This window comes from Balaenoptera physalus (assembly GCF_965194825.1).
Source record: "Balaenoptera physalus genome assembly, chromosome: 7".
In the NCBI taxonomy this organism is placed as follows: Eukaryota; Metazoa; Chordata; class Mammalia; order Artiodactyla; family Balaenopteridae; genus Balaenoptera; species Balaenoptera physalus.
The window spans coordinates 80,444,909-80,462,067 of record NC_138886.1 but is presented as its reverse complement, the minus strand read 5'-3'; the positions used below and the strand labels follow the sequence as shown (position 1 = coordinate 80,462,067).

General features: G+C 41.5%; 1 protein-coding gene across 2 annotated transcripts; it reads right to left on the bottom strand.

Moving 5' to 3' along the window:
- Positions 1–4,715: 4,715 nt before the first annotated feature.
- Positions 4,716–15,742, bottom strand: DNAJA1 (DnaJ heat shock protein family (Hsp40) member A1). Of its 2 annotated transcripts, XM_082467605.1 has the most exons (9): positions 15,592–15,742; positions 14,354–14,495; positions 14,024–14,201; positions 11,758–11,862; positions 10,814–11,041; positions 7,706–7,820; positions 6,253–6,368; positions 5,850–5,950; positions 4,716–5,098 (listed from the first exon to the last, which is right to left on the bottom strand). In XM_082467605.1, the coding sequence occupies exons 2-9, from the start codon at positions 14,483–14,485 to the stop codon at positions 4,880–4,882; spliced, it is 1,194 nt and encodes a 397-aa protein (XP_082323731.1). In that variant the 5' UTR covers positions 14,486–14,495; positions 15,592–15,742; the 3' UTR covers positions 4,716–4,879. The 2 variants fall into 2 exon arrangements, with proteins under 2 accessions (XP_082323731.1, XP_082323732.1); XM_082467606.1 differs by lacking the exons at positions 14,024–14,201; positions 15,592–15,742 and having other exon boundaries at positions 14,354–14,490.
- Between the last annotated feature and the right edge of the window lie 1,417 nt (positions 15,743–17,159).

The following is a 17,159-nucleotide window of genomic DNA, read 5'->3' as shown; positions in this document are numbered from 1 at the left end:
GAATTTTTAGCAAACACCTTCTGCTCCTGCACCTAGTGCTCAGGATGGTTAAAAATACTAGTTTCTGTCACAGGATGGGGGAGAAAAACAAGTTAACAGGATTAATTAGAATAGTTAGATAATAGAAAATCTGGAGTGAGTGAGTTGTTTTTTTGATGATCCGGACCTAATGGGTTAGGAAAGGCTTTCTGGAGTTGACCATAAAAGGACCAACAGGACCTGAAGGTAAAGGGCTTTGGTGATCTTAGGAGCACTGCAGTGTGCCATAGCTGCAAGGCATGTGCTAGACATATGGTAGGGTCTGGGGAGACCAGGCAAAGAGGAGAGGACTGGACTGAGAGCCGTTAAGTATACTTTTTTAACGAAGTAATGCATTGGTGTTAACAAAGAAAAAATGGGGGAAAAAAATGAATTTTGTTTTTCCCAGGTAACCTGTGTTTGTGTATCTGTCCACAACTTCATTTCGCACAAACCTAAAAGATGTTTTTTTTTTTTTTTAATTTTAAATTTTTAAAATTTATTTATTTATTTATTTATGGCTGTGCTGGGTCTTCGTTTCTGTGCGAGGGCTTTCTCCAGTTGCGGCAAGCGGGGGCCACTCTTCATCGCAGTGCGCGGGCCTCTCACCATCGCGGCCTCCCCTGCTGCGGAGCACAGGCTCCAGACGTGTAGGCTCAGTAATTGTGGCCCATGGGTCCAGCCGCTCCGCGGCATGTGGGATCCTCCCAGACCAGGGCTCGAACCCATGTCCCCCGCACTGGCAGGCGGACTCTCAACCACTGCGCCACCAGGGAAATCCAAAAGTGTTGTTTTGTTTAAAAGTGGAAATGAGCTTCCCTTACTCTGCGCCTAGTTTTTTTTTCTTTTAGCCCCCATGGCCATCTCTAGTACAAAAGGCAGGGGGAGCCCCGGGGTAAGAGGCAGAGGTGGGAGAAGGGCTGTCTGGCTCCTGGACACCATGGCAACTGCCCAACACTTCCTCTGCGGGAGGAGAGGTGGTGGAGGGTGTGCTGCCCAAACTCCGGGGTGGGGTGTGCCGGGTTGGGTGTGGCTGTGCAGCAGGGGAACGTGGCAGGCATCCTGGGCCCTTGCCCCCCCCCCCCCACTGCCTTGGTTCTTAAGACAGCTGCTCTGTTGCTGCAGCCCACCTATTTAACTGATACTCCTCTAGCAGTTAAAACTCAAAAAACATGGCATTAAAGTTAATGCCGTGAGTTGTCCCTTCCACTGAGCTGCTGAATGACTCTGGAAAACATTGAATGACCTGGTATTCCACACCAAAAAAAAATTTTTTTAAGTACAAGTCTCAGGTACAACTCAGTGTGTTCTCCACTAGTTATTTTTTAGCTTGTATTACTACCATTAATAGCATTTATTGAGCCCTTCCTTACTATGTAAGCAGCGTTATTTAATTCTCAGAACTGCTTTATGAGCTCCAGCCTGTTCTGAGTCCTATCACATGGAACAGATTTCAAGATTCCATACCTTGCTCCTGGAGCACAACTGACTGAGGTGGGGTTCTAAAACTCAATTTCTTTACTCTTTGAAAGAGTCAGTTTTTCCACCTTCTGTTAAGACTTATCAAAACCCCACAAAGGCAGACATGAGTAGAAAGAGCACCGAATTACAAGAATCTGGATTCCAGTCTTTGCTGTCATTTCTTTTACTTGGGCCAAGTCACCTGGTAACTTGTTTGAATGGCAAGTCTCTCAGGTCCTACCCTAGGCCTACAGAATCCAAGTCCAGTGGGGCTCAGCAAGCATGCTCAGATTTGAGAACCAGTAAGTAGACTAGAGGTCATTTTCATCAACTGTAAGGTAGGTGTTTCAATTCTTGTTCTGTTGGTCTCAGAAGGTTGCTGCGATAACCAAATTAAGTGATAAAGGTACAAGACTTAGAAACCCTTGAAAGAGCATCTTTACTGCTGTAACTTGCTAGCATTTTTCATTCACTGTGCTTTTAGAGCCTATGCTTCATTTTCCCACAGTACTTCAAAAGAGAGGAAATTACCACAGTGTATGGTCTAAGATGGGAAGCAGCCTTGGTCTGAAACAAACTTGCAGTAGTTAAGGGCTGCCATTGTTTGACCCTCCACAGCAATTCTAACAATGGCGTTATACTGTTCTGGTGATTAATATAACTATGTCCCCATGGTGCTGGTGTAGAGCCTTGGCTATATGTAACCATCCTTTTGCTTAGGCTACACCCAGTTCAACTACACCAAAACACCCAGAGAGTGAGACTCATATCATGTTTTAAAGCTTCCCAGGTAACCTCCAATTGTAGCCAAGGTTGAGAGGCAGTACTATATGGAGAAAAAATGTGATGCTAATTTCACAAGGGAAGATCTGCCACCATGTTCCATTAGGACCCTCATGGGACATAATCAGCTTCTATTTTTATTCCCTGCAAGTATGAATAGACAGGGGAGCATCACAAAGAAAGCATTAGTGCTGGGGTGATGGAACTACACACTTCCACGGATGCACTTGTATTTCTGTGATGACCTTTGCCAGAGTTCTAACAAGAATTTTTTTTTTTAATACAGAATACAAACTTGTGATTTTCTGCCTCTGCAGGCTGTAACTATTTTCTTCTTCTATCTTAAGGATTTTTTTTTTTTTTTACTGTGGTGAAACAAAAGTAAAAGCTTATTCTCAACCATTTAAGTATACAATTCAGTAGCATTGATTATATTAACTATTATGCAACCATCACTTTTCAAAACTTTCATCACCCCAAACAGAAACAATTAAGCACCCACTAACTTACCGTTCCTCTTCCTCCCAGCCCTTGGTAATCTGTGCCTCTATGAATTTGCCTATATATTTCATATAAATGAAGTCCTTTTCTGTCATACATACATGTAACACATTTTGTTTATCCATCTGTTAAGACACATGGCTTGTTTCCTCTTCTGCTATTGTGAATAATGATACGATAAACATTGGCACACAATGTTTCTGAGTCAAGGAATGGAACTACTGGGTCATATGGTGAATTCCACGTTTGGCTTTTTTAGAAGCTGCTTACAGAAACTGCACCGTTTTACATTTTCACCAACAAGGTACAGGGTCCTAGTTCCTCCATATTCTCACTTGTTTCCATTTTGGATTAGATTTTGGACTACTAGGTGTGAAGTTTTGTATCTCACTGTGATTTTCATTTTATTTCCCTCATGACTAATAATATTGAAAACCTCACGTAAGGATTTTTGTAATTTTTAAAATGTCTGAAAGTATTCTTAAATGTGTTACAATATAAGTTTATTGTAGAATTTAGACTCTCAATATAAATCCAGTGAAAACTAAAATTTGTTGAACCATTACGTTTAGTATTTTGATTTGTTTTCCTTTCCTGGACACCTGCTTCACTATCCAAATATGAGGGTAGCTGTCTGGCCACAAATGAAAAAAGAACCCAAGAATGATATGGAGAGGCTATCAATTAAAACTGTCACTATAACAAGAAACCTGAAGGTTTGGGAAATGATGCACTCTTTACACCAAGTTTCAGTCTCTTCTTTTTAACTCAAGTGTTCTGAGGGGAACTTAAGCTGTGGGTTACTTCCAGGTTAGAAATGTTTTAAGCCTCCTGATTACAATGAGATACAGAATCTGAGCAGAATAAACAGTAAGCTCTCACATTCTCATTTCAGCGTTTGCAAAGATTTTAAAGCCCCCTTCTTTTGCTCATTACTCACCCCTCCACTTTCATTCCCCACCCCTGTTTAATATTAAACATTTAACTATGGTTAAATAGTATTTTTTGGTATTACTCACTTTAGTCAAATGAAAAATTATGTATCTTAATTAGTGAAAAGCCAATACTTCAACCTGGGAAAAAAAAGCCTGTGGTGACACATTGGACATGCTTTGAATCAGTATATTAAGGAGACATTCATACATTTCAAGAATTGCTTAAATTCTGATATCCAGATTTAAGCTTGTGAACATATGACTTTAAACATACAATTAAAGCTATTCATAATTTGCTATTCTACCAACATTAAATTACAGTTACTTTGGAGCATAAGTTAAATGGTTTAAAGTAAGCCTGTAACATACCTGCAAAACACCTTCCTAACTCATACATGCAAATTACTTCTCCATGTAAGGGTCTCATCACTCTAACCTCTAAGTTACCTTGCTCCAGAAGTGACTACTCTAAGGCTTACTGTGGTCCAAAGAGAAGGAGGAAAAAAAAAAAGTAACCAGGACCAATAGCTAGATATATTAAAAAAAGATGGCACAGCAGAAGGGAATGCAATTCTACAAGTGCAAGCCCTCAAGAAGCAGCATGTTATATGATAAACCCCTTCTTTAGAAAGGTATCATTTCTATCACTGATACCACAGGCTAAATTAAATTATATAGCATGCCATCTTCAAGTAACAGTTGAGGCAATAGAGTAAATGCAGAGGCATCACAATGAATCCCACTTAACACCACTATACAGACCAACACTTCTCTACAAATTCTTTGTCTGACTGCCAGTTAAATACAGTTTTAACTCATAGCTTAACAATTAAGGGTCATACACTGAAGCCAATACATATACCTGGCATTTCAGTCTAAGCTAGTCCATGTACATACAGCTGAAATCAATCACAAAGTATGGCCTAACAAATGCTAGGGGAAATTTTTTAAAGTAGTTTTTACAAGTATTAAACTTATCTTGCACACTGAAGTCATCATACATACAGGGCAAAGCCAGAGCTTTTATATTTGAGTTTATTCTTCATTTAACTTTTAAAACACTACTATAGTTGAATATTAAAACAAACAATAGCAAGTAGTGAGCATATTATGATTATAGTCCTTCACTCAATCACTACTGCAAATAAAAGGCCAGCAGTGAGTGTTATTCACTGGCCCCATTAGGAGGTCTGACACTGAACACCACCCCGAGGATGATGTTCATCATCCTCATATGCTTCTCCATTGTAATGGCGCCGTCTTTCCTGATTTGGATCAAAGTCCACTAGTTCTACCTGGTCCATTTCATCAGTCTCTTCTACTTCCTTCCTCTCAGGTAGGAGTTTTTCCAGCAAAGAGAGTTTATCCGGGGAGAGAAAGCCATTCTCAGGAAAGTTTACCTATAGTAAGAAATTTCTACTGTAAGTTTAAATCACACTTCATCCTTAGCTCCTTCGACAAATTTCCATTGACCCATTTTCCCCAGGAAAAAAACATGAAACCACACAATCTTCTGGTAGATCTGCCAATCCCAGGTTAGATCACATGTTCTAAAAAAGCATAGATCATCTACTATTCTGAACTAGAGTTCAAGCTAAGGTCTTAAAAAAAAAAGATCCTAATAAAACTACACTGTAATGATCACTTCTATTCAGCAAATACATTTTAATAGGAGAACCCATCCTAACACACATTCTCATTCCTTCTAATGGATAATTTAAACAAAGCTATTGTTACTTAAAGATAGTCCCACCCAAAGATGTTTTCAATAAATGTTAAATTTGTGGGTCTGAGGCCACTCAAATTTAAGACTGAGGAAAATGGTTGGGTTACTTTAAGAACCAGAGCATTGCAGTATTTTGCCAAAAATCCACACCACCTAACATGCTTCTGTTGAACTTTAAGATTCCAGTCATAGCCTTTCATTAGTAAAATACCCACTTGCCACCCCCCCCATCTTTAAATAGCCAATAATGATGCAAACAAACCAATAGCAACTTGTTAACAAAAAATGTTCAACATAACAAGAGTAACATTATATCTAGATAAGGGAGAATATAAACTTGGTTTCTAGCCATTCAGAAACTAATTGCTACTGAATTTTAATAAACTAATCATTCTCAAACACTCCTATAGTACTGTATAGCTTACCTTAAATTCAATGATTAGGCGACCCTTTTCATATGGTCTACGATAAATTGGCATGCCTTCATTTAGCACACACTTGATATCTCCATGCTTGACAATCTGACCTAAAAACATTGAAGCCAAATTCCTTAAATACAGTCACACTTTTACAAGGCAGGGAAAATAAAGAACAGAGCAATGTCCTAGCTAACTGATAGGGGTAAATTTACGTGAAATGATGCTGATACCTTTCATTTATAGGTTTTCTAGGGGCTTACAAAAGAGCCAGGAATGCACGATTTCAGCTCAGCTCAAGGACAGACATGTACCGAGCAACTTAAATGCCACTTTCCTCCGTGCCTGTACTAGCTACGAGCAGACAACGAAAACACTAGAATAGAAACAGACGCTCATCTAGTTACTGTACCTGGATGAGAAGTGATGACTATGGTTCGGTTGTCAAGAGTAGATATTGGCTTTTGGAAGCCACACAATGCCTCAACCAGCTGTATGTCCATACACATGAAAAGGTCTTCTCCTCGTCTGTACAATGTAAGTACGGCATATACTTAGATCTTCAAACCAGCAATGATTACAACTACCAAAGTAGGCAATTCTGTTCTCTTAAAAACAAATGGTATCTTTCAAAAGATGCCCTTTCTTCCCCATTGTTTTTTGTTTCTTTTTGATAGGTACGAAGTGGATTTATTTAGAGAGAAACATACTCCACAGAGTGTGGGCCATCTCAGAAGGTGAGGAAGGCCTCTTCCCCATTCTTAAGAGCTGAGAACTGGGAACAGCAAACATATGGAAACTGCCAGCACAGTTTCCTGGACAAGGCTTCAGAATCCCTCCACACACTGTAGGCAGTGGAACAAACCTGAGGCTGGGTCCTGGATAAGTTAGGGTCTATGAAATTAAATAAAGGGGATATGGCCAATTTCAAGGGGTAGTAATTTATTGATGTACATGAATTAAGTAATACAGTGCCTGGCACAGTATGAACACTTTTTTATATTTAATAACAACCCACTTCTTCCTCCTCATGCTTACTTTCTTTTCCAATTCATATTAATGAAATCTTTTCATCAGGCAGAATACTCTCCAGAAATACTCTTGTTGAGGATTTACCTCAAACGATAGCATCAAAATTCTGAGCTTAATAGCATTTCCCATTATTCTTGAGACACTATTAATCTAAAACCTGTTGCTTCAAATGTCATTCCCAACAGACTTACTGGAACCCTACTCCAGTCTTATGTTTTATAATTAGCCATTGATACATTATTTAACACTGTTAAATTTATAGTGACGCACAAGAAAGTTATCATAAACACAAAATTATTTCCTAACAATAGACGTGAATTAATATATTACAGCTTCTTACACAGATGATTCTAGACATTTATTTAAAATTAAAAGCACCCCAACTTAGCATGAACTCAGGACTGAAGAAACTGGTGAAAGCTTCAGGGTACTTACTTCAAAACTAACTGCTTATAAAAAAAAAATTGGGGGCAAAGTTTTGTCTAGGGATGTTTCTCCTACTCTATCTATTTATACTTATACAACACATCTCCTAACTGAAAGAGGAGAAATCCAAAATTAGGCAACAAAATCCAAATTAGGCAACAATTTACCTAAATTTAGACAAAAAAAATAAATGATTTTTGTCTTTAGCTTCTTCTAAGATTGAAACATTAATGATTAACAATCATTTATAAAAGACATATATAGTCTAACTTTTCTGCTATACTTTTCTAGGTTATTTCTAGGAAATGTATTCTAAAAGTAATGAAAAAGCTCATTTATATCTGAGGAAAAAAAACCAAACCCAAATATGCAAGATGTCGGTTTGAGTATTTGATAAAAGTTTTTACCGAGTAAAAACAGCATGGTCCTTCTGATCTAAAACGATGATAATATCTCCTGGCTCCAGTCCTGGTTCTTGGTCTCCTTCACCATGGAATGTTATCTTCTGGCCATCTTTCATGCCTAAATACAAAAGGCTAATTTTACACTCTTAACATCTAAGCAAGGTCAGAATCTCTACTGAAACACAAATGCACGTTTGTGCATGAAAAAAATGTTCAAGTCTTTGCAGATGCTGAAGTTTTACAGAATTTACCAAAAACGCCCACATGCTTATTGGATCAGTCCAATTTCTTACTGAAGAAAGCTATCATAGTGGAGAACACAAATTCTAGAGGCAAACAAGTCAGGCTTCAAATCTCAGATCTGCTGTTTACTACTAGGCCAGATTACCCTGGGGAAGCAAACTGTATAACCTTCCTAACCATCAACTTTCCCACAGAGACCTATGTCCTCCATCTGGGCTCTTGTGAGGACTAAAGAAAAAGGTCTATGCTGGCACCAAATCAGTGACTGACAAACATAACCATAAATGTTTTTAACTATTTCATCACTTTAAAAAAACTTAGGGCTTCCCTGGTGGCGCAGTGGTTGAGAATCTGCCTGCCAATGCAGGGGACACGGGTTCGAGCCTTGTCTGGGAAGATCCCACATGCCGCGGAGCAACTAGGCCCGTGAGCCACAACTACTGAGCCTGCGCGTCTGGAGCCTGTGCTCCGCAGCAAGAGAGGCCGCAATAGTGAGAGGCCCGCGCACCGCGATGAAGAGTGGCCCCCACTTGCCGCAACTAGAGAAAGCCCTTGCACAGAAACGAAGGCCCAACAGAGCCAAAAAAATAAATTACTAAAAAAAAAAAAAAAAAAAAAGTCCCCACAATCACATTAAAAAAAAAGTCAAATCATTTCTAGTAAGTCTAACAGAAGCATAAATCAGACTTTCTTCCTTCTATTGTATTAGCAGTAATATAAAATTTAAAAATTTAAAAAATATGTAATATTTATATTGAATGATTTTTAGTCCTCTTTTTTGTTTAAAAAAGAGGATAATTAATTATGGTTGGGTACTTTCAGACCACGTGGTTATTAGTGTCAAAAATAAGGAAGTTTTTCCAATAGGCAAACACTTAAAAAAAAATTAATTAATTAAATTTATTTTTGGCTGCATTGGGTCTTTGTTGCTGCGCGGGCTTTTTCTCTAGTTGTTGCAAGCAGGGTCCACTATTCGTTGCGGTGCGCAGGCTTCTCTTGTTGCAGAACATGGGCTCTAGGCGCGCGGGCTTCAGTAGTTGCAGCATGCAGGCTCAGTAGTTGTGGCTCGTGGGCTCTAGAGTGCAGGCTCAGTAGTTGTGGTGCACGGGCCTAGTTACTCTGCGGCATGTGGGATCTTCCCGGACCAGGGCTCGAACCTGTGCCCCCTGCATTGGCAGGCGGATTCTTAACCACTGCGCCACCAGGGAAGTCCATCCAACAGGTAAACGCTTCTTAAAGGCCAACACATTTACTGAGATTTCTTCCCTCTGGCCCATACACCTTAGTTCAGTAAGGGCTTACTTAGCCAACTAACACCTCTTTAAACAGAACTCATGTGTTTGCAGATGATTTCACTACAGCAGTAGTGCCAGATTTCCTGAACCAATGATCACTGAGGTCACCCAACAAGAGCAACTTTGTTTCACTTTCTATTATGGAAAGTATTAAACTTACATAAAGTAGCCAACAGTACAAGAAGTCCCTATATATCCATCAATATAGATCCAGTAATTACCAGCTCATGACTACTATTTCATGTATTACACACCTCCAGCCACATTCCCTACATATATTTCAGTTAAAATCCAGACATACCAATTAACCCAAATACTTCAATATATACCTCTAAAAAGAGAAGGACCTAAACCAAAATATCAGTATTACACACTGACAAAAGTAAACATTTAAAAAATTTTTATTTATTTATTTTTGGCTACACTGGGTCTCCGTTGCTGTGCGCAAGTTTTCTCTAGTTGTGGCGCAAGGGCCTCTCATTGCCGTGGCTTCTCTTGTTGCGGAGCACGGGCTCAAGGCAATTGGGCTTCAGTAGTTGTGGCTTGAAGGCTGTAGAGCGCAGTCTCAGTAGTTGTGGCGCACGGGCTTAGCTGCTCCGCGGCATGTGGGATCTTCCGGGACCAGGGCTCAAACCTGTGCCCCCTGCATTGGCAGGCTGATTCTTAACCACTGTGCCACCAGGGAAGCCCAACAATCTGTCTTTAGTCACTCACAAGGCAAAGTAACTGTCTCACTACACTAGTGAAGCAGTTAAACTCAGCTAAGTTTTGCTGGTTGTTCCATTAATGTTAAGAGTATGGGCAGGGACTTCCCTGGAGGTCCAGTGGTTAAAACCCCATGCTTCCACTGCATGGGGCACGGGTTCAATCCCTGGTTGGGGAACTAAGATCCCATAGGCTGCAGTGTGGTCAAAAAAACGGGCAAGTGCAGCATTCATAAATGGCTTCACTTACTACTAATGACCTCCTGAGTACATACTGTTGGTAGCAACGGGGGAATCTTACCAGAGAGAAATTCAAACCCTACTAAACAGGGACCAATTAAGGGGAAAAAATGGAGGGAGGGGAGTACCATGATTCACATGGGTGAATACTATTTCAGGAGCTTAAGTTAATGTAGATGTATATTTTCTAATAATAGTTTCATTTTAAAATAGCAAAGTCTGAAGGAGCCAACCATGCTGATTATTTCAGAGTAAGCAGCACCATTTATTCTGGGGCTATACACATTTCTAAAATTTCTACAATGAGTTTGTACTGCTGTAATACATTTTAAAGCATTTTTAAATAAACTGACAAAATTAAGGAATTGGCAAAATAAAGTAAATCCTAATAATACTTAAAGAAAATTTTAAGTTATAACCCAAGAGGCAGAAACTGACGTATGTTTACATAATCTGTAAAAACCATTAGAAAGTAACATTCATAGTCTAAGTTCTTACAAATAAGTTAATAAATCAAAATATACCCATTCCTTACTCCAACAGTAGTTTTAAACAACTATAAAATGTAACGTTAATATAATTTGCAATAGCACTCAAGAATTGAAAATAGAAAGTGGCTCAGAACTCACCTTTGTCAATATGAACTTCTAGAATTTTCTTCTCTCGAACTATCTTCCTTCCATTGCAGCTTTTACATCTATCTTTAGGACTGATCCGCTCCCCATGGCCCTGGCACTCCATGCAGACAGACTGAATTTGCTGAACCATTCCAGGTCCTATCTGATGAATTCTTATTTGCATTCCAGTACCTCGGCAATTGGGACAGCACTCTACTGCTCCTTTCTTACCACCTCGGCCTAAATAGTTCAAAAAGAAATTATGTTTGAATTTAGTACTGGACATGGTGACAAATGTTTTAATGAGACAGTTCCTAAACACTCCACTTCATTAATATTTTCAAGGTCTCATGGAATGCCGCTATAAGAATCTACAATTCAGCCTTTTTATTTGATAAAATATCGCCACAATCAGCTTCAGTTATCTATAAACATCTTGATTGCTATTTTCACAAGGAACCATTTCAGAATTCTGGATTTTAAACATGTGCTCCCAAAGCACAATTCTTAAAAGACTACTTTAACTGTGAGACGAGAACATTTGAGTTTATTTTCTTTAGAAAATACCATATTTCCAACAAATAACTTGTATTTATTAGAAAAACACCTTAGAGGTTCACAGCCAATAATTTGACAGCTGATACACCAAAAGAGGATACTGTCAAATCATATTACAGATTATGAAGCCATTGGAATGCCTCTGAAGTTCTAGAGGATAGGAAAGACTCATCTCTGAACAGTGCTGCGAAAAACAGACACCAAATTAGATCTGTCCCACCTGCATTCAAAATACACATATAAAAATGCTGATAATTTGCTAATATTTCCCTAGGAGGTGGATTCAGGTGGTTTTCGTACTTGCACTCTTCAGAATTAGGTAGTGCAATATGTCAGTTTTATATATCCAGAACGGCTTCAGTTCCATTTTCAATTATATTATGAATGTTAAGACATACCTTCACATTTGTCACAAATCACATTCTTTTGCAGAGCTAGTTTTCTTGTTGCACCATTATATAAATCTTCTAAGGTTACTGTGAGTTGATGCACAACATTTTTACCTACAACAAAACATTGCACATTAAAAATCTAAGATGCTGAATCTTGTGTTCTGCACTATAAAAACGGTAAAGGATAATGAAAGATGAGCCCTACAAGGGTACACTCTAACTGTGGTGTAATTTCAAATAAGAAACATCTGGTGAGATTAAGTAATTTGTATAAGGACGTAGTTACGGCCATCCTACATTTTACGGCAATCAAAAACGTTAACTGCAAAAATCACTTGAGAAAACTCATGTTATTTAAATAGACATATTTCACAGTACATTAACCCAAACTGTTTTTCTGTCCTAATATATTCTTTGAGTCGTTCACTTATTATATTGAGTAACATGACCAATTACATCGTCCAAAAATTCTTCAGCACACTAAGTTCCAAAAACTAATCAAGTCTGCCCAGGGAAGCTGACATATTTTTTCAGCACTAACTGTTTAAAGGCTAGATTTCTCGGGCTTCCCTGGTGGCACAGTGGTTAAGAATCCGTCCACCAATGCAGGGGACACAGGTTCGAGCCCTGGTCCGGGAAGATCCCACATGCCGCGGAGCAACTAAGCCCGTGCACCACAACTACTGAGCCTGCGCTCTAGAGCCCGTGAGCCACAACTACTGAGCCCGCACGCCACCACAAGAGAAGCCACCACAATGAGTAGCCCCCGCTCACTGCAACTAGAGAAAGCCCACGCACACAGCAACAAAGACCCAACGCAGCCCCCCCAAAAAAAGGCTAGATTTCTCATCCTTTACCATAGCGCTGTGCAACAGAACTTTCTGCAGTGATGGAGATGTTTTGTATCTTGTGCTAGCCAACACAACAGCCAGCAGTCACACGTGGCTATCGAGCACATAATTATGGCTACTGCAGACTAAGTAACTAAATTTTCATTTTTCTTTGCAGTAATCTAAATTTGATGTGGCCAGTGGCTACAAGAGTGACATAGCTCATCTAGGAATGGGAAGTGGAAGGTGGAGATCATCTAAGAACAGAGGCTACAGAAATGTAGTCACCTGCCAGATAGGTAGTTAAGTTCCCAGCCAGTGATTCTCCCGCAAGGACTTTATCTACCATGAAATACTGCCTTACGCTTAAGTGAAAGAAGCTCTTGAACTTCCTATCTGCAGAACATGTCTAATGAACATTTTTAGTTACCAATCAAGAGTGAAGTGCCATCAACTATAACTTGTTCCTAGATCCACTTTTCTGTTCTGTATCACAAATACTATTCCATGTAATTGGTTCCGGCACACTGAAAAGCCCTTCTTACTTTAGCCTTACAGAGTATAAAGCTTCTTAAATTTAAGCAAATATTTTCCAATATCACACTAAAAAAATGACCTTGCATTGATCTAAGCCACACAGTAGAGTTTGCCAATCAACTGACCTTGACTGAAAATTGTTTTAAGGTAAATTTCTTAAAAATAAATAAAATACACCCCTCTCCTTTTAAGAGAATCTGAATAAACAATTTCCAGTCCTTCTGAATCCAAAAAGGCTCAGAGAAAATTTAATGGTTTGCCCATTCCTTCTAGAATGGGCTCTACCCATTAGTCCTTGTTTGTATGAACTACACTGGGAACAAAGTAAGATTAACTCTGACCAGAACACTGTACTTCTATAAGCAGTATCTCCACACCCCAGAAACCACATTTCTATTAAATGTTAAGGGCACATATTTTGATATAATAAAACTGAAGCAAAATTAAACAGACAGCATGCTATTTGGAGGCAACGAACCTGTGTTCCAATCAAGACTCTGATGCATAGCTATATATGACCTTGACAAAAATTTAGCATTCTGAACCGTAATTCACTTTCGACTGAGTAAGGCCACTGTACCTCCCATTGAGGCTGAGGGGTGGGGGTGTGCGGATTAAGAATAAAATAAAATCTGTGAAAAGGGTTTTGAAAATTATGCTGCTATACTTCATTCCTTTAATGCTTGATAACAGCACAGAAATCCTATGTACCCCAAAAGCTTTACAAGCACTCACTTGTTAGCACTCGATTGGCTTAGCTATTTTTAGTCTCATCAAACCTCATTTTTAAAAACTCTTACAACATTATGCTAACAAGTAAACAAGCATTTAATAGGTGAATTCTCAAGAATTTACTTTGACCAACGGCTAATTTTAATTTGCCACACGTGAACTGTCATTCTTACCTCTCCTTTCTCTCTGCATTCTGCCTCCTCCTCCAAAAAACATATCAAAGATGTCCATGGGGGAGCCAAAACCGCCACCTGCTCCACCTTCTTTAATTGCCTGCTCTCCTCCTTTGTCATATAATTCCCTCTTCTTTGCATCAGAGAGCACTTCATAAGCTTGAGAAATCTGTTTAAACTGTTTCAGAAAAGGGGGGATAAATTTCACTCAAAAAACTCAACTGTTACAAAGCACAGCCACTACATTAGACATACTCAATTTCATGTTGTAATGAAAATATCGTACACCTGGCAAGAACTATTCAGCTACGTTATGAGTGTACTACTTGCCTTCTCTCCTTCATTTGGATTCTTATCAGGGTGGTACTTCAAGGCCAGTTTCCTGTAAGCCTTTTTCAATTCCTCTTGGGTGGCATTGGGTTTGACCCCCAAAACATCATAATAAGTGGTTTCTTTCACCATTTCCTACAGCCTAAAATAAGAAAGTTTAATTTTAGCCGACTTTCAAGTGGTAGTTTTAATGAATAAAATTTAGGCATAGAAATCTGTTCTCTGAGAAACCTGATTGTAAAAACGCCGCCTTCCCTAAATTTCACAGAGAAGGTAACAATTCCTTTGGTAATTTAGCCATAAATTCTAAGACTAAATATAAGTTAATAATTATCGGGATAATTCAAAAGCCTCCTATAGCAGCTGGTTCCCACTCTCCCACCTGAAAGCTCCCATACTAACGCGACTATTGTCTGGATTTTTCCTGTTTCCCTTCCCAACCAGCGACAGAGGGCAGTAAAGGAGAGGAGCACTAAGAGGTTCAATCCACTATCATTATTCTTGATAAATCATACACTTCCTAGAAAAGACATCTGGGCACAAGGCGGGGAGGCAGTGTTTTATGAAACTAAGAAACCAGCCCCAGAAAGCAAGCTCCCCTCCCCCTCAATCCTGAGGCTGTTTCTCAATCACAGGACGTATAGCTCCTCTGCTTCGACCGCCGAACCTCTCTCGCCCCCCCAAGCCAGCGTAGTTTACACGTTGTTAGGTTTTCCCCTGCACTCAATGCCGACCGTTAGGGGTTCCTTCCTTTCCCCTCCCACCCAGGATGAAAGGGGTGGGAAAAGCCCAGCACTCAACAAAGCGAAGGAGGAGAGACCGGAGAAGCGAACGCCGCAGCCTCCGCCCGGCTCCTCTCGCAGCCCCTCGCCCCCTAGCTCCTTCTGCGCGTGCGCACAGGGTCGCCCACCCCCCCCCCCCCACCCCAGCCCGCCCGCCCGCCAGCGAGCGCGGGCGGAGGGAAAGACGGAGGCGGCAGGTCCTTGGAGACCCCTGGCTAAATAGATAGGGCGTGGAGAAAGCTCCAGAAAGGGTCTCGGGCCCACTCGCTGCGCGCCGGCGAGGGTTGCCGGGGTACCCCCACCAGCCCTCCAGAAGGAGAATCGTGGGTACAGGAATCGACAACCCTCCCGCCCACGCGGAGCCAACCGCCTCCCGACCGCGACTCCATCCCGCTTCCCGGCGCAGCCAACGGCACCGGCCTTGGTACGAGGTGAAGCCCGAAGGCTGAAGCTCACCGGTGAGGGGGCCGATGCCGGTGTGGGGGAGCGGGAAGGAGCGCGTTGCCGTGCGCAACTCGGGCAGCCGCCGCTCCTCAGCCTTTCCACCGAGCGTTCTGGAAAGTTCCGCCTGAAGCGCCGCAGCCGTCGTCTTTTGTAGCCGAGCGCAGGCGCGTCACCCGCCGGAAGTCCCGCCCTTCCCCCCGCTGTCACCGCCCCGCGGTTGCCTGGGCAACGGCGCGGGGGCGCTCGGGCTGGGAGGGGCTGTGCGCAAGCCTGGGTCTCCGGCGTTTGTGGAACTTTCTGGAGCCCTTTCCTCCACCCAGCGAGTGCGGGAGTGCGGAAGTCTCGAGCGGGAGCGGGGATTACCTAAGAGCGCTGCAGTTTTGGGTCAGCAAGGGATTCCCAAATCTGTGGGGCCGCCGCCGCTTGCGAGAGCGCGGAAGATTCGGGAACTGGGCCCCGGGCAGGGGCTGTGCGCTGAACAGGAACCTCTCAGAACAAAGCCTTTTGCCGCACCTCTTCCCCGCCGGCGCCTCGTTCACCTCTTTCGGCGTCTCTAACCGGCTTAGTTTTTTAGCCTTGAGATTCTGGGAAGCCGCCGAGCACGAAATGCTGAGCAAGACGGGCCGGGGCCCCAGAGCAATCACCCGTGCAGTCCAAGGCCTCGTAATTCACCAAACTGCGAAGTTGGAAGAGCTCTTAGTGCAAGTCCAGACCCGTATACAACACACGTTATTTGCTTTGGGCCTTGCCATACATCGGGCTCAGGCAGCGCTCAATGGGGAAGCGTTTGCATTACCTTGGTGCAAACCGTGGGCCTTGGAGTCTCTCTGGCCAGGCGTTCACCGGGTTTGGCTAGCGGGGGACACAGTAACACCAAGAGTGGCTAACTGGCAAATAGTTTTAATTATTTGACCTAACGTTTAAGTCCTACTAGTCTGTGAATCTGGATCTAGAGTCTGCAGAGTGAGTTCTTCAGGCTTTCAAATGTTGAGTTCGGGACATAATGGAAGATGGGGTCTGTCTTCCTTGTTCAATAACAAAACAAACACAGGAGGACCTAGCACCAAGGAAGATGGAGATGCAAAGCTGAAAAAGCCCGGTTCACTCAGACTTTAGTAGGGAGACAGACAAGTCAAAGAACTGTAGGGGAACCCTGTTAATCTGATGGAACAGGGAAAGCTTCTCTGGGAAAGTGGCAGTTGAGCTGAGTTGTGAAGAAAGAAGAGTATTCCCAGCAAGGACAAAGTGCAAGGGAAGGCTAAGATTAAGGTGTGAAAGAATATGATGTTTTTAGGAAATTGCAGGTACTTGAATATAGCCAGAGCTGAGAGCTGGAGTGATGGAAGGTGAGGCTTCAGAGCTAGTTGGCAAACACCTGTTGGTGTATGGTACTGAACTAAGAATTTTGAACTTTACCCTGGAGGCATCCCCATACTTATCAGTTCAGCCTTATCTCTTTAAATTGTAGCTTTGTGCATTTTCCCAAATGCACTTTTTCACCTGTTTGTGCTTGTGGTACGGCTGAGAAACACCTAACGTTTCTTTTTTTTTTTTTTTAATTTTATTTATGTATTTTTGCT